At 38.6% G+C, this 21,621-nt stretch overlaps 4 protein-coding genes across 6 annotated transcripts; 2 read left to right on the top strand and 2 right to left on the bottom strand.

The window, feature by feature from the left end:
* Positions 1–502: 502 nt before the first annotated feature.
* Positions 503–1,892, top strand: LOC103321428 (Glutaredoxin family protein). Its single transcript, XM_008223230.3, has one exon. It carries the CDS (start codon positions 916–918, stop codon positions 1,657–1,659), a length of 744 nt encoding a protein of 247 aa, XP_008221452.1. The 5' UTR covers positions 503–915; the 3' UTR covers positions 1,660–1,892.
* A 4,356-nt stretch (positions 1,893–6,248) lies between these two features.
* Positions 6,249–11,005, top strand: LOC103321419 (Protein kinase superfamily protein). The gene is made up of 10 exons (XM_008223219.3): positions 6,249–6,369; positions 6,576–6,705; positions 6,796–6,934; positions 7,455–7,526; positions 7,650–7,793; positions 7,889–8,029; positions 8,287–8,888; positions 9,323–9,513; positions 9,622–9,754; positions 10,168–11,005. Exons 2-10 carry the CDS (start codon positions 6,579–6,581, stop codon positions 10,764–10,766), a joined length of 2,148 nt encoding a protein of 715 aa, XP_008221441.2. The 5' UTR covers positions 6,249–6,369; positions 6,576–6,578; the 3' UTR covers positions 10,767–11,005.
* A 241-nt stretch (positions 11,006–11,246) lies between these two features.
* On the bottom strand, positions 11,247–15,908 carry EOL2 (ETO1-like 2). Of its 2 annotated transcripts, XM_008223207.3 has the most exons (5): positions 15,475–15,908; positions 13,400–15,387; positions 12,767–13,058; positions 12,375–12,684; positions 11,247–11,997 (listed from the first exon to the last, which is right to left on the bottom strand). In XM_008223207.3, exons 2-5 carry the CDS (start codon positions 15,364–15,366, stop codon positions 11,786–11,788), a joined length of 2,781 nt encoding a protein of 926 aa, XP_008221429.2. In that variant the 5' UTR covers positions 15,367–15,387; positions 15,475–15,908; the 3' UTR covers positions 11,247–11,785. The 2 variants fall into 2 exon arrangements, with proteins under 2 accessions (XP_008221429.2, XP_008221420.2); XM_008223198.3 differs by having other exon boundaries at positions 13,400–15,530.
* A 2,041-nt stretch (positions 15,909–17,949) lies between these two features.
* Positions 17,950–20,820, bottom strand: LOC103321397 (pentatricopeptide (PPR) repeat-containing protein). Of its 2 annotated transcripts, none has more exons than XM_016797369.2 (3): positions 20,486–20,820; positions 19,571–20,343; positions 17,950–19,034 (listed from the first exon to the last, which is right to left on the bottom strand). In XM_016797369.2, exons 2-3 carry the CDS (start codon positions 20,297–20,299, stop codon positions 18,261–18,263), a joined length of 1,503 nt encoding a protein of 500 aa, XP_016652855.1. In that variant the 5' UTR covers positions 20,300–20,343; positions 20,486–20,820; the 3' UTR covers positions 17,950–18,260. The 2 variants fall into 2 exon arrangements, with proteins under 2 accessions (XP_016652855.1, XP_016652854.1); XM_016797368.2 differs by having other exon boundaries at positions 20,418–20,812.
* Positions 20,821–21,621: the final 801 nt, after the last annotated feature.

Below are 21,621 nucleotides of genomic sequence, written 5' to 3' on the forward strand. Positions count from 1 at the left end.
TAAATAAATACTCTTAATCACTTTTTACAACCCCTTAGACAATTATAATTATTTTAATTCTTCACCAATATGTATAAATCTCGATAAGATAATTGATGCATGTAAGTGTCAAGACAGAATTCACCTACATTTACAATAACTTAGTTCACTTGCATATTGAGTCAAAAAAAGTGGCGTATGGGGGTAAGTTAAACTTAAAGTTTAACCAGATACCAATTACCATCAGTCATCAGTCATCACCAACTCTTGTACTCAAGTAGGTTTCTCCCCCCAAACCTCATTTTTTAAGCCAAGCCAAGATAAATTTAAAGTTCCTCAAATACAGGGCAGAGTTGTAGACAATTACAATTTACATAACAAGGAAAAGACTTGAACCAGGTCCACAGAAAAATCTATGGAAGTAGGCAGAAGTTACCCATCTACTAAACAGGACCTCTCATCTATAATTAGGCTTTAAATCCCAATTACCCTATCTACTAATTAGAACCTCTCATCCCCCCATTCTCTCTTAAACCCCCATTAAGGCAATAACAAATCAAACACACCACCTCTCTCAACTACCTTAACCAACCGCCTAACCCCCCCAACCCTACCCCATCAATTCAATTTTACCTATCTATCCATCCCATTCGTCAAATCCTCTCTCTCTCTCTCTCTCTCTCTCTCTCTATCTCTTTCTGGAAAGCTCCCCAAAGCTTTGTACAGCTTTCAAATTTCAATCACGAAGGCCTTCGCTTTAAGCAAGCAAAACCCTGAAACCAAAATAAATCCCCCAAAAAATAAAATAAAAAAACAGAGAGAACCCAGTTCATATCCCTCCATCTTTCTTCAACCCAAGTCATAAAGTTTCAATTTTCTCTCACCTCTTCATCTGGGTCTTCCTACAATCCAACTTCTTCTGATCCCAACCCTCAAATGTGGCGGCCGTGGGGCAAATCAACGGTTCAGATTCACAACACGTCATCTCCATCCTCACCCTTCTCCTTCTCCTCCTTCAAAGACATCCAGAATCTCTGCGCCGACGACAACGAACACTCTCAACAACCCACAAACGCCGCCGCCAGAAGAACCTCTGCTATTTTTCACCGCGTCCGAGTCGCCAACTCACTCCTTCGCGCCTGGTCAACTCGCCCACCCACCCAACCCCAAGATGAAAATTCCGCAAAACAATCTGAGCCATCCATCAGCTCCATCCCTGGCGCGGAGAAGCGCATTGTCGTTTACTTCACGAGCCTGCGCGTGGTGAGGCCGACGTTCGAGGACTGCAGGACTGTCCGATCAATTCTCCGAGGGTTTCGTGTCTCGTTGGACGAACGAGATCTGGCGATGGACCACGGGTTCTTAACCGAGCTGCAGCAGATTCTGGGTCAACACACTAAGTTGACTTTGCCGCGGGTTTTCATTGGTGGGAGGTACATAGGTGGGGCCGACGAGGTGAGAACGCTGCACGAGGCCGGTGAGCTCAAGAAGTTCGTGGAAGGCTTGCCCGCACAGGAACCGGGCGTCTGTGACACGTGCGGAGGGTACAGATTTATTCTGTGTGTCGAGTGTAGTGGCAGCCACAAGTTGTACACTGAGAAGAATGGCTTCAAGAGTTGTACCTCCTGCAACGAGAACGGCCTCATCAGGTGCCCTTCTTGTTCATGCGCACCACTCTAATTTTCCCTCTAATTTAGAAATAACCCAAAAAAAAAAAAAATCCCATTTTCCTTTTGATTTTTGAAATTTTTGAGTGGCAGGAGTTTTGTAGTTTTTTGTTATTAAAAAAATGTTGGTGGGTGTGTAAGAATGTGTAGGCCCAGCACATATGGGGTGTGCTATGTTAATGTCACCTAATGGATTATATGGCTTATAAAGATTAATGTCAGCTAACTTTGTTTATGATTTTTCAACCTAGTTTAAGTACATTTTACTTTCCATCTTTTGAGTTTTTTTTTTTTTTTTTTTCCAGTCAGGTTTAAGGTGCATGATTACTTAGACCCAAAAAAGAGGTGCATGATTATTATGAACTTTTGGCGCCAACAATTTTTTATTTGTGAAAATGAAGTTTATTTGGTTAGGGTATTTTAACTCGGGTGTGAAGTGGAGAGTATATTTGCTCTGGCCAACTTGATTAAAAGCATGTGAATAGACGAATGACCAATCAAATCATATAGGACATGATGGCTCTTTAAACAGTGAGTTGGAATCAGTTAGTGTGGTATTTTCAAGTGTTCGTATTGAGTGCGAATTTGTAGTTACGAAACTCCAAATGTTGATGGAAAGGCAAAAAAACTTAATTGGTTGGTGCACAAACGGAGGTTAAAACATTACCTTGAGTCAATCAATAGGTAGCTAATCTTATAGTTTTAAATGGATCAGTCGATGCTACAAGAATGTACTTCAATAATTAGGAAATGGACCAACGATGTATATCAAGCAAACATTCTATTTTTCATGTGCAATCTCATATAAGTTGAGAATGAAGAGATTGAAGGTTTCAAATATCTGAGAGGTCTTGTATCAAAACTCTGAAGTGCTTGTCAACAAATAAAAGTTAGATTGAGATTAAGCTTAAAGCGTGGAGAAAAATAGAAATCCAAGTTTGCTCCCTTGGCATACAAGTAACAAATAAACTTGTAACATTTTTTTTATGAAATGGGAAGAGAATATGAACGCGGACTTCTAAGATTCGTCTAATTTATCATTAAGAAGGGGGAATTCGAACTTGGAACATCTTCTAACACCGTGAAGAGAAATATCATTAGACAAAGGGCTAGTTGATTAAGCTTACACTCAAATTGGGAAGAGAGAGATAACACTAGACTTAAAATTCGTAATGGAAAAGCTTAAAACTTACAAAGCCTGTTTTTTGGTAACCAACCATACTAGGCTTAAATCTTTGTGTCTAATATCAAAAGTTTGATCTATAAATAAAGTGAAGTGATTACATGATCCATCCATGTCTCCCTCCTATTTCGAGATCGAGAGATTTTTCCAATCAAATATTTTTATTGTTTTTAATTACAAATATTGGACCATTTTACCATTACCATATGCGTAATAAACCTATTAGAATAATAAGCCAACCAACCAAATATTGTGTCAAGAAGAAAAAGAACAACAAAAAATTGTGAAGAAGAGATGCGGATGGCTCTAAATTTTGGCTCATGAACAGGGTCCCAATATGAGTCTCAATTATAAAGCTTATAGAAAACCCATTTGGAAATCCATTATAAGCCGAAACATAAGGCCCAAAGATGCGAAGCCCATGGCCCATTTAATCCCTCCCCATACTATTTTCTGTTTAAAATTAGTAGACCTTTATTCATCGTTTACGATTGTTTCATTACATCTAAGGAGACTTTAGAAAAATATAAAGGAGAGAGAAATTTAATGACCACAAGGTTGAACGCAACATGAGCTAGGGCAGGCTGACCAAAGCACATGTGACATGGTTGCCATTTCACAAAACAAAGGTGAACTTTGCGAAACTGGCAAGAGAATTTAGGTCCACCTCACATGCATCTAATATGGTGGTACCTACGCCTCTTCAATCATGGGGGCTAAGGGCTTTACTTTTGACAAGGATGGGCTGCCATTATTTTCAAAACGAAGCTGTACACCGGACCGGATTATGTGCAAAATTTCCATGTTAAAAAAACATACATTTTGTTCTTCGTTTTTTTAAAGCTTATAAATTATTCTAGTATTATTATTTTGTAATGCAGTTCTTTAAGTAATTAAAACCTGTTTCTTAGTATTGAACCAGATTTGAGTGAGAAATATGTCATTATAAACTTGTTTTTCTCAAATATAAATCTAAACTTGAGTGTAAGGGGACCAAAGTAACGAGTCTGCTGCATCATTGCACCGAAGTTCAAGTTATCATTCCCGTACTTTGTATCAAAACTTCAAGTGATCTGCTTTGTTAGGTCCATATCAAAACTTCAAGTTGCCTTGGATGATATTATGATCACAAACCCAACTAGCTTCTCAAAAGCACTTCTGAGACACTCAAAAGTCATAAATTGCTGATCCAATGTCACTTGAAATATTGGTTGCGCAACACTTTCTATTAAAAACAGGAGGTTGTGTTGTCTATTTTCTGAAGCAATCAGGAGACCAAAAAAGCCCCACTTCAGGTAATGGGTCTTACTCCACTCAATCAAACACAAACCCTAGAAAAATTCTACACCAAGTTAATGTGGTCCAGTCCCCAAGGCCTCTAATAACAACATATTAGCTTACAAAAGCCATAGTAAAAATCCACACACGTAAAAATAAAAATAAAAAATAAAAAATAAAAAAATGGGGCACATCTATATGTCATACACACACGCTACAAATGGCTTGTCCTCTATTAATCCAGGTTAGAATTTGCAATTTTCACAACAAAAATGCCTTTAAAACATGAAATTAATTTGCATGGGGCTTGTAACGCGAGTAGTTAAGAGAATTTATCGCTTCACCCGATCTCCTAAGTTCGATTCCTCCTTCCCCATCATATCGCTTGTATCCAAAAAATAAAAACATGAAATTAATTTGCAAGTTTATGAGCTTCTTTGGAACTGAGCCCACTAAGGTCATTGTAACTTGCAAAACATGTTGCTGGATGAAGAAGACTCTAACTCACTTCACCACCTGAATACTTGAAAACTACTGCAGAGGGGGCACTCTGAGCCACTCATACTTTTGGGAAGATCATATTTCATCATCTCCTTTTCCCCTAACTGTTAAGAATTATATAAATACTGACCAAACACACATTATCCGCTTGAGCTATATAGTTTTTGTTCATGTTTCATCCTCAATGAAAAAGAAAATTAAATTAAATGTAGGTCCACATGTGAAGCACATCCAAGTGGAGAGGCAAGATTGTAAGTTGATGATTGAGAGCCCACTTCCCGAAAACTTGACAAACTGGTCTGAAATCATTGTAGTGTACAGACAAAATAATACAACCATTATGAGCTACTAATTGTTAAATGGTTTGCCTTGTGCAGGCCGGAACTAAACCAACACTCATTTCAAGTTATATACGTGTCATATGGGATGTGGACCAGTTCACAAGTTACAGAACAGATTCACCCCAACACCCTAAAATAAACAAGAAGAAGAAGAGAAGTTTTCATCCTCTGTGACCAATTGCATGATTGAGTCTGAGTCTTGTGTACATAGTCAATGGAAGGGCCTATAAATTTTATATCAGAAAAGAAAGTGGCTGAAACTGAAACTATGCAGAATGAATAGGATTACAGAAAAGGAAATTACACATAATGGGGAAATAAATTTAGGCAAAAATGGAGATGAGAGTGTTCAAGGCATTCAAGTAAGTATGAAAATGGATGATTTCCATTGATTGATTTGTTGCGTAATTTATACCCACAATTCATGGCAATTTGTGTGATTAAATTTAAATCTATCTCAAATTTTTATACAAAGATAGTTGGTCTAGTTTTGGGGATGTACATATTAAATTGATCTTATATTCTAAGAGAGTAGAATTAGGGTTTATCAGTTTTATCTTTGTGAGAGATGTTGTCACTAAACATGGTACTCTTTTTTTTCTTCACGAAAATCATAATTTTGCTCAAATCAAGTCAAATTACGTACAATGAGAATGTAAGCTCACACCAAGTCAAATCATATACAATGAGAACATGTGACACATATAATTGTTTCATCGCCATCTTAATTCTTTTTTAAAAAATAAGATAGAATTGGTCTTAGTTTTGGGGATACACATGTTAAATTGGTCTGATATTCTAAGAGGGTAGAATATAGGGTTTATCATTTTCCTCTTTGCGATGGTAAATTTTTTTCTTCCCAAAAATCATAATGTAGCTCAAATCAAGTCAAATTACGTACAATGAGAATGTAGCTCAAACCAAGTCAAATCATATACAATGACACATAAAACTGTACGATCACCAACTTAATTCTATTTTTAAAAAATTCAGAAAGTATATATTGTTTATAAGATTCAAACTTAGAATCTCTTCACCAAAATAAAAACAGGTGGTATTAGACTAAATGATCATTGGATGATCATCAAACTCATTAATTTGAGCGTTATCATAATTAAGAAAAAGGGCTCTTTGATTATATCAAACTGGCGGTCATGATGTTGCTGAGAAAATGCAAATTGAGAAGCAGTGTAGCATATACCAGCAAGTAGCGACCCCAGGAAAATAGAAAGAAAGGGCAAAGTCACCAAAAAAGCACGTGACCGGCACGTGGGGTGTGATGGGACGGTGCTAGTATAAATATATTTGGAGCCAGGTCGCTGGCTACCCGCTACAAGACAAGAAGCAAATCCAATCCAACGTTGCTGAATTGCCGCGGAGCGAAACATTCAACTTCCACGATATTTCGGTTCCCGTTTCGGTACGTTTTCGGTCCAACGTTAAATAAAAAAAGGAACTTTCTAAAATTCTAAATCATTTAAAAAAGTCTCTGATACACGCGGTTTCTTCTTCGGCTGTCCAAATTACCTTGCAGTGCAGAGACTCCCACAACCTCTGTTTCTCTGTATATAAATGTGTAAATATATAAATATTCAAGTTTGGAAATTTTGATCTTGGTTCTCGTAGGAAATGAATCGACGGTGGAGATTTGATGGGTTAGAGGAGCACCGGATGGGTGTGGTGGTGGTGATGGTGATGGTGTTTCTTCTACTGTTTCATCATCTTCTAAGCCCATGTTGGTCTCTCAACGTTGAAGGTTCGTACATTTACTTCTTCTGCACGTCCGTACAGTTCTCAATCAGCTGCTTGATGGTTTTTGCTTAATGGGTTTTGTTTTTGGGTGCAGGTTTGGCCTTGCTGAGGTTCAGGGACAGAGTGGTCAGAGACCCTTACGGGGCTTTGTCAAATTGGAACAAGGATGGTGGAGAAGACGACCCTTGTTCTTGGTTTGGGGTCGAGTGCTCGGATGGAAAAGTGGTCATTTTGTGAGTGGCATTTGCTGCTAAGTCTCATGTTTTCTTAGATCATTTATGTTTGCTTTTTGCTTCTGCATCTTGTTTTGGTTGAATTGAACCAGACAACTCTTAAATCATAAGTTCTTCTGTGCCAAACTAGAAAAATGGTTTTTCTAAATTTGTTAGTGTTTATTGCTGATTGGCTGATTAATAAATGTGGGTTCATTCTACACCGTGAAGAAGTACTTCTGCATTGATTTACCAAGTTGATTTGAAGTGGGGGTTTCATGTGAAGATCATCTAATAAGATTTTTTTTCAACATGGTTTTTGCTTGAAGCTTGAAAATTGTTTGGAAAGCATGAATTTTTACAAATTTTTCTATGTCAACTTTGAATTTCTATATATTTGAATATCATATATATGGTATTATTAGCCTTAAAGTTAATGTGTATGTGCTATGGATTTCATCCTATCAATGTAGAAACTCTTCCATCTCTTATATTAAATCACGGTTTCGATAGCCTAAAGTCAGATTTCATCAACTTGCAGGAATTTGAAAGATCTTTGTCTTGGAGGAACATTGGCCCCTGAACTAGGGAAGCTGGCTTACATAAAATCTATGTAAGAACAAAACTGGTTGCTAGTCCAACAAAAGCACTCCAATGGTTTATTTTAATCTCTCTTTTTTTAAAACCTTTTGCTTCAAGGCATTACTCTGAATTATCCAGTGCCTCTTTAATGCAGTATTTTGCGCAATAATTCTTTTTCTGGAAACATTCCAAAAGAGATTGCAGAGTTAATGGAGCTGGAGGTTTTGGACTTGGGATATAATAACTTTAGTGGACCATTTCCATCTGACTTCAGCAACAATCCGTCTCTAACTACCCTGTATGTTGATCATTTCAAACTGGTTGCACTCGGAGGTCTTATTCTTTAATGGCTTTTACAGTTTTACTAAACTCATATTGTGATTCTTTTTGCAGTTTACTTGACAATAACAGATTTCTCGGTTGCATATCTCCTCAACTCCATGAGCTGAAGATGCTTTCTGAATGCCAGGAAGATCGGGATCAGCTAACAGATGCTACTTGCCTGACACTGTCTATGAGCAGATCTACCAGCTGGTAAGAAAGTGAAACTGATCTAATATTATATGCTTAGACCCAACTTAGTAATAATTAGTTCATTTCTAATTCTCACCTTATTTCCAATAATGCCGATGATTCTGTTCAGTAAGCTCAGACAAGTTCTTTATGTTCCGGCATTGTACAACTTTTCTATGGAAAGCAACATTAGGAACAATAAATTTTCTCATACCTTGTAAGCTTGTACCATATTATTTCCTTCATTCAGTTCATGATGACCTTTTTTTGTTTGTTAGGAGCACTGCCCAACCTGAAGATACAGCTTACCGCAGGCTGCAGCAGGTGGCAGATGAGAAAGAGTCATCCAGAGTCAGAAGGGCTAAAGGAAATGAACGCGGTTTGTTATCAACATCAGCTTCACCATCTTCCTCACCACCACTTAATCAGCCTTCTTCACCATCTCCAGTACCATTTTCAGTCTCAATGCCACCCTCACTATTTTCATCACCATCATCAAATTCCCCTTTACCATCACCATCGTCAAATTCCCCTTCAGCATCTCCCTCAAGCAGCTTTCTGACCCCTTCACCCTCGCCTTTGGTAGCACCTACTCCAGCCTCTCCAGTCCCAATAAATCCACCAACTACTATTGCTCCAGCACCACAGTCCAATCAAGAACCAATGCCTTCCCCTGCTTCAAGTCCAAGTCAAGGGGTTAAGACTAGTTCTTCCAAGTCAAGGCATCGTGTAGTTATGATTTGTGCAGGCATTGTTGGCGGTTCTTTGTTCATTTTAATGTCAGTTATTGGCATTATTCTCGTCCAAAGCAGTAAAGTTGTTACCGTGAAACCCTGGGTCACAGGGTTAAGTGGACAGTTGCAGAAAGCATTTGTATCAGGTCAGATTCGTGAGAATTCTCAGGCCCCTGCACAAATAAATATAAACTCTTATGCATGTTTATATTCAGAAAATTTATGGCATGTTTAGGCAATTAATATGAAATGTGGTTAGACCCTTGGTCCACTTTTTCACTACTCACCACTTAGAGCATTCCAAGACTATAGGTTGACCCTGATATTGATGTAGGCTTGGGACAAATTGAGTCTTAGGTTTCCTCTTCTTTTCATATCTAACTAGCTTAATGGTTATTTTCTTTGTCCTCTAGAGTCTAGCTTATTGGTTTCCCTCCTGGATAAAATCATGGGCAAAGTTTTCAATCCCATTCTGCATGGATTGCATATATACAAGAAAATAAGAAAGGAAAAGAAGTAGGAACTTTGATTCTTATTCCATACATGTTTCAAGTACTCAGCTTGATGAACCGTGTTTCAGGTGTACCAAAGCTCAACCGATCAGAACTTGAGGCAGCTTGTGAAGATTTCAGTAACATAATTGGAACCTTTTCAGATGGCAACGTGTATAAGGGAACTCTTTCAAGTGGGGTTGAAATAGCAGTGACATGTATCACTATGACATCTGCTGTAGACTGGTCTAAAAACTTGGAGGCTCAGTTCAGAAAGAAGGTACATAGGAAATAATTCCCATCTGATTTGATGCATCTAAAAGTCCCTACTAGTTACCTCTATTGATGTATATTATATTTATAATAATATGCATTTTTGTTTTTGCAGATAGAAACATTGTCCAAAGTGAACCACAAGAACTTTGTAAACCTTATTGGGTATTGTGAAGAAGAGAAACCATTCACAAGAATGATGGTGTTTGAATATGCTCCAAATGGAACACTCTTTGAGCATCTACATAGTGAGTACTTTCTTCTTTATGTTGCGAAGAAAGTTAATTTATGAATTGATCGATCTAACTTCATATAGCATTTCTATAATCAAGTTGCATTACCAGAGACCAACTTATATGAGTTCAAAAGGAATGGCTAAGTGTGTGCGTGCTCGCACTGAGATCCAGGGTTCTTTCCAAAGCTCAAAATGAGTTGGATACTTCACTTTAAGCATATGCAATGTTGAAGGATCATATCTTACTTCTGTCACATGCAGTCATACATTTCAAATAAATTCAAAGTACAGATAGTTCTCACATTATTTTCCAGGAGAAAAAAAAATGCTAATGGAACATATGATTTAAGATAATGGAGCATCAAATTTGCAGTAACTGATGCATTTTCAACGGTTTTGATAATGTCAAAATTCTGTGTCTCGCAGTAAAAGAAGCAGAGCACTTGGACTGGGGAATGAGACTACGGATAGCCATGGGAATGGCATACTGTCTAGAGTATATGCACCAACTGACTCCACCAATAGCTCAGAAGAACTTGCTATCATCCTCTGTATACCTGACTGAAGACTATGCAGCCAAAATATCAGATTTTACCTTCTTGAATGAAGTGACTGCAGCAAAGATGGGATCTGCTGACAAGAAGCTCCGTGAAAATATGTCTGCAGATCCAGAAAGCAATGTCTACAGCTTCGGGGTTATATTGTTCGAAATGATTACCGGTAGGATCCCATACTCTCTGGAAAATGGTTCTCTTGTAGACTGGGCAGCACACTATATGAAAGGGGATAAATCTTTACGAGAAATAGTTGATCCTACCTTAAAATCTTTCCAAGAAGAAGAGCTAGGAGAATTGTTTCAAGTGATAAATGATTGTGTCCATCCTGACCCGAAACAAAGACCGAAAATGACGGAGATCACAGGCAGGTTAAAAGAAATCACAGCCATGGGCCCTGATGGAGCCATACCAAAATTGTCACCTCTTTGGTGGGCAGAACTTGAAATTATGTCAACAGAAGGAAGTTGATCATAAAAGTCTATTTAATTGTCTTGTCCGTTCATTATAATTTGTGTGCGTTATTCTTTTACCTGATTCTGTTATTGATTCATAGCAGCAGGATGCAAGTAGGATAGATATGATTGTGTTGTCTGTCTCTAATCGAAGTAAGAGGAATGATGTTGTAAATAACTTAAGAAAGTGAAATTTTAAGCGTTTTTACATGGAAATATACTTCTGAGATCAATAAAAATTTTACTTTCTGAGCATTGAGCAGTAAAGGTTCTTGTTTGGTTGTCTCTTTGTTTAGTGTTTTATAGTTTCATCTTCAAGTTGAACCTTACAACCCCTGCAACACCTAACACCCAACTTTTTCATCCATTTTCTAGAATTCAAGAACCTAAAAGTTACCTTAAACCTTTCAAGGGCAACTATCAGTCGGCAGATTTTACGCATGTTTTTGCCCGGGAAATTAAACAGAAACAAATCGAAAGAAAGGATGAAAGGTGCTGAAAGAAAAAACAAAGAAACCTCCTTTATTTGGTAGAAGCGCCCCCTCCATATGTAAAAGAAAATCTGAAATATACAATAATTGAGATATTTGGATGTCCTCAATGACTGTTAATGTACACTGGAACTGTAGAGATCCCTTTCCTCACCAATTGACATCATACAATTCTCAAGGTACTATGATTGGAAAAAAATAAAGTTATAACAGAAAATTCTAATCTTCAACCTATGCTCCTATCTAGTTATAAGAACATTTGCTTTCATTCTTTCTTGCATAACCACCTTTGACTAGTGTGGTCAAAATGACTGCTTGCCGCTTGCAGTTCAACAATCATCATCATGTGTGCCATATGTACATAGCATTTCCTTGGTCATCTTTTTGTCTTGACCATTGCCAGACAGGTTTCAGTCAGAGATTGTGATTTTTGGGAAACTTTTTTGAACAAGGAAACCAGGGTAATTTTCTCTCTTCAACGCTAACCATGAAGTCTCCGACACACTGGAGTCATGAGCAGCATATACACAAGTTAAATATCATCTCAGTCCCGTGCCCGATTATACAAATCAAGAGTGTCTGTGTGGTTGGGGTCCATGCAGAGAGCTGCTTGACAATCTTGGAGAGCAGAGCTTACATCTCCAATTGACTCATGAAATGCAGCTCGAAGATGAAGTATTTGCAAGTCAGGCTTGAAAGCAATGGCCCTTGTAAGCTCTTCTACAGCTTCAGACTCCTTTTGTTCGTCCATCAGAACTGGTTTCATGCGATTCCATACATTAGTACATTGTTTCGGTTTCACAAAAGTAATAGAACTCTTCCTGCTACCTTTACTAAGGGACAATTGCAATTCTCTTCTTCAGCATTATATATCCGTTTGGTTTTCTATAAAAAGCTATCCCTTTTTTCTCCATCACTCTAACAGATTCTAAGTCATGTGAAACCAAGTGCAGTTGAATTCTAACCTAAAGGATAATGAAAAGTGCTTCTTGTTCTCGGTACTTAGAGAGCTAGATGAGTGAATGGATGTGTGTTTATACTAAAAATACTGGAGTTTCAACCATTTCTTTTAGAACAGATGTGCAGAAAATTGGGGAAAAAAGGAAATTAAAGTAAGGGATCAGAAAGATTACCTGCTGCCCGGTATCTGTATGGGTATGTCCTCAACGGATCCAATTGTGTTGCCATATTGAGATCAGTCTTTGCCATATCGGGATCACAGTACTCTGACCGTTTTTCGTAAGCTGATGCATTATTTTGTGCTTTCTCTATTAGCTTGGTCATCTCATCATATGCGGCTTTTCGTTGATTTTTAAGATGATAAACACGTGCCAACCCTTGATGAGCTCTTGTATGTTTGATGTCAAGAGCACTCATGTAGCAGTCCACTGCCTTGTCCAGCTTCCCACAATCCACATATATACTCCCCAAGTTATTTAGTGCCTGCAAAATATCAGAATACCCTATCAAACAAGAACATGAAGGTACAATGATGAAGAATGCAAGAATAACTCATGATTCTCACCTGTCCTTTACGAAGACCATCTGAAGGACATTTAAGAGCTTCCTCCAGCAGTTGAATAACATAAGATGATGATTCAGAGTCCAGGCTAGTATCTGCCAATGCATATGCTTTAAGGAAAAAAGCTTCAAATGACCTCTGAATGTGAATTGACTTTTCCGCCTTTGAGAGAGCTTCTTCACGATTTCCAGTGTCATATAAAATCCATCCTTCATAGACCAGCCTCTCATGCTCAGATCCAGAATTATTTCTTGCCAACCGCAAACTGCGCATTGCAGCCTTCTGACAATTTAACCTAAAAATAGTCGTATTTATTAGGAAGCTTTTGTGTGAGAAAAGATGCCAGAAGCCACAGATCTACATGGCCAGCACATTTCAATTATTATTGACAAAGCAGCAGAAACATTTCATTAAACCAACTGCTGTTTGATATGAAGTAATTCAAATGTGGGGTAGGTGGTCTGATATCATATCTTAAGGAAAACTGTAAACATTTCAATCAAATTAGGCTCCCAAAGAATCCAGATATCATGACTATGTGATGAAATGTTGTAAGTGCAAGATAATGGAAAGTTTACTACACATAGATTGTAGCTGGATAACACAGAAAAGTATAGCTATGATCAGAAAACATACCGTAAAAGAAGCAAAGATTGCCGAAACTGAATGAGACTCTTTCCAGGGTTATGTCCCAACATCTGATGTATGATTGCCAGAGATCCAACGTCATCAACAGACGACCACTGATCATATAGGTGCATCCAGCAATCAGCTTGACTCAATTGCTTAACCCGATGGCTGAGAAGCTCAACCAAGTAATCCCCAGTAACCTTTCCATCAAACATCATGTAATTGGGTTCTAAAGTTAGTAACACACGGATATCTCGGAGAGCACTTTCATAATCTTCAAGTGCGATGAAGAACCAAGCCCGTAATTCAATGCAGTCAGGTGAGAGCTTAAACCTAACAGTTCTATCAATCTCCAAAATAGCTGCTCTAATTTGCTTCTCCTCCGCCTTTGCGACAGCTCTATATTTATATGGAAATAATAGAGTGGGATCTAATTCAGTTGCAGTGCTCAAATCCAAAATCTTCTCCTTCCCAATGTTATAGAGGGCACGTTCCTGGTACATCCACCCAGCGGGTTTATACTCGGAGATAATAGAGCTCATCAATGTATATGCTGAATACTGCTGCCCCTGTTTGTATTTGGTCCTTGCAACACCAGCCACTGAATAAACATGTCCTGCCTTAGCTGCAGCCAGAAAACGAAACTGGGCATCCTTAAACTCTCTTCTCTCAAGCAAAACACAACCCAATTGATGCAACACAAGTGTTTTCTGCCACCTCTCGGTTGTACATTCTTCCAACCTCTCCAATAGCATCACAGTTGTCTTAGATACCATACTTTCCTCCATAGCCACATGGCTTAGAAAATAATACAACAAGAATCCATGCCCTGCCATGGCCAATCTCTCCCTGACCTTGGAGCTACAAAGAAATTTCATCACCTTCGGATTATACAGAGAACTGGGAAGCCCTCTCAGCAATACCTGCAAGCAGGCAGCTACAAGAAGATATGCCATCTCCTCTAAACCATACTCAATAAGAACCAATGCATCATCAATGTTATCAACCAGTGAAGCTAAATAAGCATCACAAGCAGACTTCATCTCCTCACAACAGAACCTATTTGCAAAAGAAAGTAACTCCACAACAATCTCAGGACTAAACAAGTCCAATCTCCTAGTCCTACTATACATTTCCACAGCTCTCATTCCCTTCACAGATATCCCATTTTCCGAAAAATCAATCTTACCCTTTTTCGATTCTTTGAAACATCCATACAACATAGACTCAAAAGGACTAGAAAGCGATGCAATTTTACTCCTTGCACAATTGATTTCTACATTGCCAATACAAAATGAAACATCACTTTCCTCCTCCTCCTCCAAACTCACACACTCATTGTCCTCAAAAACAAGCATATTGACTGCTTTACTGGGGTCATGATCACATTGGCAATGACCAGAAACCAAATTTGGATCAAACCCATTTACCAAAGCAACCTTAGGACACTCAAGAACTTGCCCACTACAAGCCATAGCTGACATACCCACAAGCTCATCCTCCCTCCTCTCAAACCTCAACCAAGCCGAAAGCACAACCTTAGAGTTTACATCAACAGCATTTTGACGAGCAGCACGAAGACACCGGCGAAGCAGCTTGGGGTCACCAAGACTGCGCAAGAGAGAATACTGCTCAATAGATAACAAAGATTTATCAGATTGAGACGAGCAATTCTCTAAGCGGTGATAGAGGTCAGCTAAGATTTCAACAAATTCAGCGGGCTTGAGGTGAGGCTCTATGGAGGGTTCAAGCAGGTCAGTTGTAGGAAGTCCATAAGGCAGCAGAAGAGCTTCAGTCACAGAGAGTGAGTTGAAACTTTTGGGCTTTGAATTTGACCCAAAAGATTTAATCAGGTGACTGTTAAGCTTAGCTCTTGAAACACCAACATGGGTTTTACCATTGGAGGTGTCTGTAGGATTGAGAGCGTGGACTTGGGTACTGGTGAATCGGTCTAAAAGCTTTAGACCACGCATATCTAAATGACAATAAATCTTCTGCATATATGAACAAACAGAGAATAAGATTATAAAGTTTCAAGCTTTACCACCACCAAGAGAGAGAGAATAATGTTGAGCCTTTACCTCTGGCGTGCAAAAACCACCCAGAGAAACACAGAGAGAAAGAGAGAGGGAGGCTGTGAAGCAGGCTACAGGCCAAGGTGGGGTTAGTTTCTCGAGAATAAAAATGGAAGAAAATGGTCTCTGCTTTTGGGTTTTCTCTTTTCTTTCATGGGTGGATATATTCTTTATGCAAAGCAGCAAAGCCTTCTCTTTTGTCTCTGTCTTTGTCGCTCTGCTCCAAAGGGTTTTGGTTAACCGGAAAGTTTAGTTGTTTAGGTGGCTAGCTCCAAAGCAAGAAGTTTATCGGAGTCAGTTCATCACCCACCATTGTTAACCACTCCAATCTTGCCACGTCATCTACCAAATGGGAAAATTAGCCTGCCCAGATGCGTTGGTCAACTGGTTAATTTTCAATTTAAGCTTATCTTGAGCTTGACTGCTAATTAATTAACGACAAAAAGAAGATTAAGGAGAAATTGCATGTTAAGCAAAGGTCCTTGGCATTGAGTAAGCTTGTAAAGAAATGTAGTTACAAAAGTTCATGCGTCACATCCGCACCAAATAGATGCTTATAATAGGCGAACTTCTTTCTTTACCAACATTAGAAGTGAATTAGTTACACTTACTAAATTCTGATTTCTATCATGGGAAATCTTTTCCTTAAACACAATTAATGCATCGAACCTTAATGAACATAAATCTCGCGTAATTGTTATTAAAGTCCGATCGAGTACGAATTTGATCCTATCACGAACTGCAATTTGATGGTTTCTTTTAGTTGAGGACTACTTGCAGAAGCAGACTGCAAAAGCATTTTGTGCATAGTTTCTGTTTGAAAAGCTTCACTTTCAAGTTGTAGGGATGAGAAAACCCTCAAATAAAATGAATAGTTTGGTGCCATGGTGAAATGTCAAAATCAAACATGGTCCTACAAGTTGGTTTTGAAGGACCATAAGGCACCACCCTACAAAAATCCCAACTCTTAGCTTGTTTATATTATGCATGAATTATCACAACAAGGAGCTATTACTTATCAATATTAATAAATAAAGCAGGGGAGAATAGACCAAATTAATAAATTATTAATGGGTTAGGAAGACATTAGATCTAAAATACACTTCTTCTTTTTTCTTCTTTTTTCTGCTTTTCATAAATCATATCATTTAAACTATGTGGTCTTTCTCCTGCCACTAGCTTACTCATACCTTTAAATATTGAATGGCAAAAAATTATTGGAAGTTAGTTGAGCATCTGTGTCTACGACAACACAGCAACTTGCAAGCCTATCTAAAATAAAAATAAAAAAAACAAGAATTATGCTAGCACAACAAATAATAAGAAGGCAGAAGGGAAACCAAATAATATAGGCCAACCAGATCACAGTGTATAGAAAAGAGCCAAGAAATATGATCACGTGCTTACAAGGCTAAGCGTCTAAAAGACCCATGTGAGTGTTCTGAAAGTGCCATTGTTTCTCACCAGTTTTTGACAGCAGGCCAGTTTGCACTAACTTGTGTAAGTGATAGTATTGTCTGCCAAATCAATATGTACTCGTGAAACATTTAAATTTCTCCGTCTAAGAATTTGATAAGGTCAATCTCCCTCCCCCACGTGGGTGCTTTTTGACCGTCAATGGAATATATACATCAACGGTGAGTATGTGAGCGACTAACCGTAGCACAGCTCATGTTAATCAAATGTTTAGGAGTCATCACAAGTTCAACAATATTTTCGGTCATGTTATCACAAGTTCAAAGGAATAAGGTCAAACAAGATGGCGCCGGATACAAATAAATGAATTCAGATTAGATTGGAAAATAGATGTGGCTGAAAGAAGAAGGGCATTAATGCATCGGACATGTTTGAGATAATTAGCAAACAGCATGAATGGATTTCCAGCCATACAGCTCCCATATCAGCAGGCATTACAAACGACATACAATTATCAACTTCATAACTCATCACATAATTCACACGTGAAGAAGATAGATGGTACCCACACGATAATGGTTCCTTACAAATTTTATACTTATATAATTAGGCATTAAAATGACTGGCTATAAAGACAATAATTAGAGGAAATAAAATAAAACAACACCAGCTCCAGTATGCACCCCAGGATATGTGCTGCTATGAAAGAAACAAAAGGCCAGCCGACTGAAGAAGCAAACCAACCATTCCTGATCGGTTCGCGATGCGACCATCGAAAGCATAATAAAGTTCAAGGAGGAGTTGGAATCAAAAGGATGAGATGAAATCAGTAGAACTAGGAATAATATTGGTAGTTATTGGGAATGTTTAAATGGTTAGTCATAAATTTGGCCCCTGGAGAGAGCATAGTTGTATTTAGTCATGCACACAAGCATACAACAGATGTAGGCGCAGACGTAAGAACTGTTAAACACATTATCGATAAATCAATTTCATGATTAAACTGCAAGTCAAGGACACAGATGCATGAGAAGTTTGAACTTATAAATCCAGAACAAATCGAGAAACCGCAGAAACATACCTGTTGCATTTATATGAAGTCTACTTAATTACATAGTGTTGAAACTTCATTATTATGTTTCACAGCAGCCACCATATACACAAGTTAAAGATCCCCAGGAACAAAACATTCAAGAACAATTTTTGCACAACACAGTTAACCTGCCTCTAGGATTTGGTCGTGCCAAATCTTGTAGCCATCCATAACTATACAAAATTAACATGTAAAAATCAAGCAGGAGTTAGGTTCCTGTGCTATAAAATGTTGACCAACAAAACTATACTTTTAAATTCTCAGAACTTCCACCCAAAGTGCTTTAAAGCATTTTTATGATCCAAAGCTTATATTTCCTTATAAACAGATATACAAGACAAGGTCCAATCAAACTGGCATCTGAGAGGCGCTTGCAAAGTTTGAGGTAAGTATCTACACCACCAGATTCTTGGATGCTTTTCCTTAGCCCTTGCAGCACAGCTGCCCTGTCTAAAAACTCTGGGCACAAACCCAAATCAAGCATTTTTATTACTGTTTCTGCAGCATCATCAAAATGTCCCCCTTTAATGTACCCTCTTAGCAACCATGATAGGCTTTTCTTTTTACGCAGAGAGCTGGTAACCTCTGTTCTCGTAAGCAACCGTCCTATAGCACTGGCCTCCTTTTGGGAAGCACAGATGGCTAAAACAATGTCATAAAGTCCCGCATCAGCCTCTTTACCAACAAGTTTCATTTCCCACAACTGCCTCTCGGCCTCAAGTCCACGCCCAGAGCAGATATACATTGCCAGGAGCCTCTCATGAACCACCCCATGGAGTGAAGAACTTCCCTCCTGAATCACCCAATTGGACAACTGTACTCCATCAGATAGAAGATCTGACTGATACTTCTCGATAAGCCCAACATTTTCTGTATCAAATTCAGCTATCAGCCCAGCCCTTGTAAAACCTTTCAACTTGCGCAAAGCTTTAGCAAGTTCATTTAGTTCCTTAACCACAGCTGTCATTGCAATGAGGTAGCTGTAGACCTCTGGCTTCAACCCAGATTCTCTTAGATGAATCACCAACTTCACTGAATCCCTATAGTTGCCCTCAACCTGCAGAAACACATTCAATAGTTTCATTCACATAAACTTAGGAAACTCTAAAGATTTCAGAACCAACTTTACAAACCCAAACTAGTGCTAACAGTTGTCCTTTCTACCTAGATATGTTCGGTTAACTAACCAATAGTAGCAGTAATCATTGACAAGTTGTATCCATTGGGTATAATCCGATGACACATAACAGGTTGGAGAATCGAACTATTATCCTTTTGATCTATATAATCTGTTAACAACATTGATCTATATAATCTGTTAACAACATTGATCTATATAATCTGTTAACAACATTAGCACTGTGAGTGAAAAGAGCCGCCAAATTCTTCAAAACTGGACACACCGTCCTAAAATTTCAGTGTGGACAAGGTAAATTCAACTCAAAGCCAAAGTGATCCCAACCCGAAAATTATATCACTAAAAGTTAAGCGTGGACAACGCAAATTAAGCAGCATTTAAATTAGTAACGGAAGATTAATACATTTGACAATTCAATAGCATAATATTGAGAACAGTACTGAACAAGCACTTACCATCATCTTCCAAGCAAGATAGCCAGTTGGCCCTCCTTTATGCCCATCTGTATCGTCGTCCTCCGAATACACAATTCCACGTCTCAACACCTCTTTTACAAACAGAACCGCCTTCTCCTTCTCACCCATCTCCCAATACAAAGAAATCACCTTCTCCATCATGCTAAAACTTGGCTTCAAACCCACACAATCCATGTCCACAAGAAGGTCAACCACATCCCCAATGTCGTGCTCCCCCTGAATCAATTTCTTGACCCAACTACACATTATGGAAACCATAAGATCCATCGTCTCCTTATCGACCCGGTTCTCCTTTCGGAGCCACTCAAACACCTCAAGCGCACACCATGAGTCCCTACCCTCCTGAGAAAAGTAGACTAACACAAGCTGTAACTCTCTGGCCGATAACCGGTCGTTCATTTCCTCAAGAACATCGGAGGGTTCCCTTGTCATTCGCTCCAATTCTTCAATCGCCTCAAAGAAACCTTCACCCATTTCATCCTCGTCGTCGCTAGTCAGGAACTGGTCCAATTCAACAGATTTGAACAGCCTAAAGTCTCGAACTTTACTCGACTTCGCAACGATGAAGTTGGGTTTTTGGTGCTTGCAGATTCTAGGAAAAACCCTAGCACAGGATTGCGCTGAGAAACCACGGAGACCCATAAAACGCTGCCGTTTAACTGCAAATAACGAATGGGTCAACGAAGCAAGCCCTTGAGCAGATGCCATTTTTCTTCAATTGAGAAAACCCAAACGATATCCCCTGCGTTTGGCTGCCGAGAAAACCAAGGAAAGTTAAAAAGAAAACAAAAATTTTGAATCTTAAGCTTCGTGCTGTAAAGTACACCTCACGTCAACCGAGTCAAAAGAGTGGTATATCAGCTATCAAATATTCATCCGTGATGGAAAGCCTACCCTTGCCTCGTTCTGGAATTTAATTTTCAAGAAAACCCAGAACAAATATTCAAAGTTCTTAACTTTCTTTCTCTCATTCCTAAAATTTCTCGGCCACCAAACTGGGTATTAGGATTTTCAGCTCGAAAAGCCGAAACAGAAGAGAGAATTGACGAGAGAACGCAAAGAGAATGAGAGAGGAGCCCAAAGACATGTGCCGGATGTGTGATCATCAAAAACCCTACAAAAGTTTAAATTGGGCATTTAGGAGGGTTTGGATTGATTGTGATTTGTGAGGTGCTCCTGCAATGGCCGAGAGCCTTTGCCACCACTGTCCTGTGTGACATTGACTCCCAAACCTCTCTGATTTTTTTCACCGTTGCGCCTGGTGACGTGGCCCAATTCAGACTACTAGGCGGAATCTGGCGCGGAATGGCCACGTGTGAATACGAGAAATGCTCCTCTGCTGCGCGTCATACTTGATTGAGTTGTGGACACGTGGACACGTGGACGACTGTGGATGGCTATTTTGCTGAGTTGTTTCCATTGACCACTCTCACATGTGTTTTACTGTGTCATCTCATCACAAGAATTTCTCCGAATGCAAAGTTGACCTCAAACATTGAATTGCGAGGTGTACATTCCGAGGTGTAATTTTGAAGAACTTTTGTACGACATCAATAGTTTTTAAACAAAACATTATTGAAAAAAATCTTGTAGAAACAATTTAAAACATGAGGATATTGGTGAATAGAGTCTTGACTTGAAAATCATTGATCTTAAGTTCAAACTCTCATAGCACTTTGATATTGTATACGTGAGAAATTCTCCACTTGCTTGTATTTAGAAAAAAAAAAAAAAAACTTATGTATAATTACAAAGCTCATAGATTGTGTAAAATGTAAAAAACAAGGGTATGAGGTATCAATGAAAATAATTTTATTTTTGGTAGCGATTTGAAACCCACTTTATTAATCATTGTACAGGCCCAAATATCTGGCAAGCCCAAGCAACTTCCAAAATAATAATGCAATTAAACGCAAAATAAAAGGCCAAGATCCTTTTTTAATAATAATTATTAGAAGAGTCCAAGCTCCATTCAAAATAACCGAAGAAATGAAAGTCCAACATGTATTTGAACAAAGCAAAAAGCCACA

Source organism: Prunus mume, linkage group LG1 (assembly GCF_029339155.1).
Source record: "Prunus mume cultivar Tortuosa linkage group LG1, ASM2933915v1, whole genome shotgun sequence".
NCBI lineage: Eukaryota > Viridiplantae > Streptophyta > Magnoliopsida > Rosales > Rosaceae > Prunus > Prunus mume.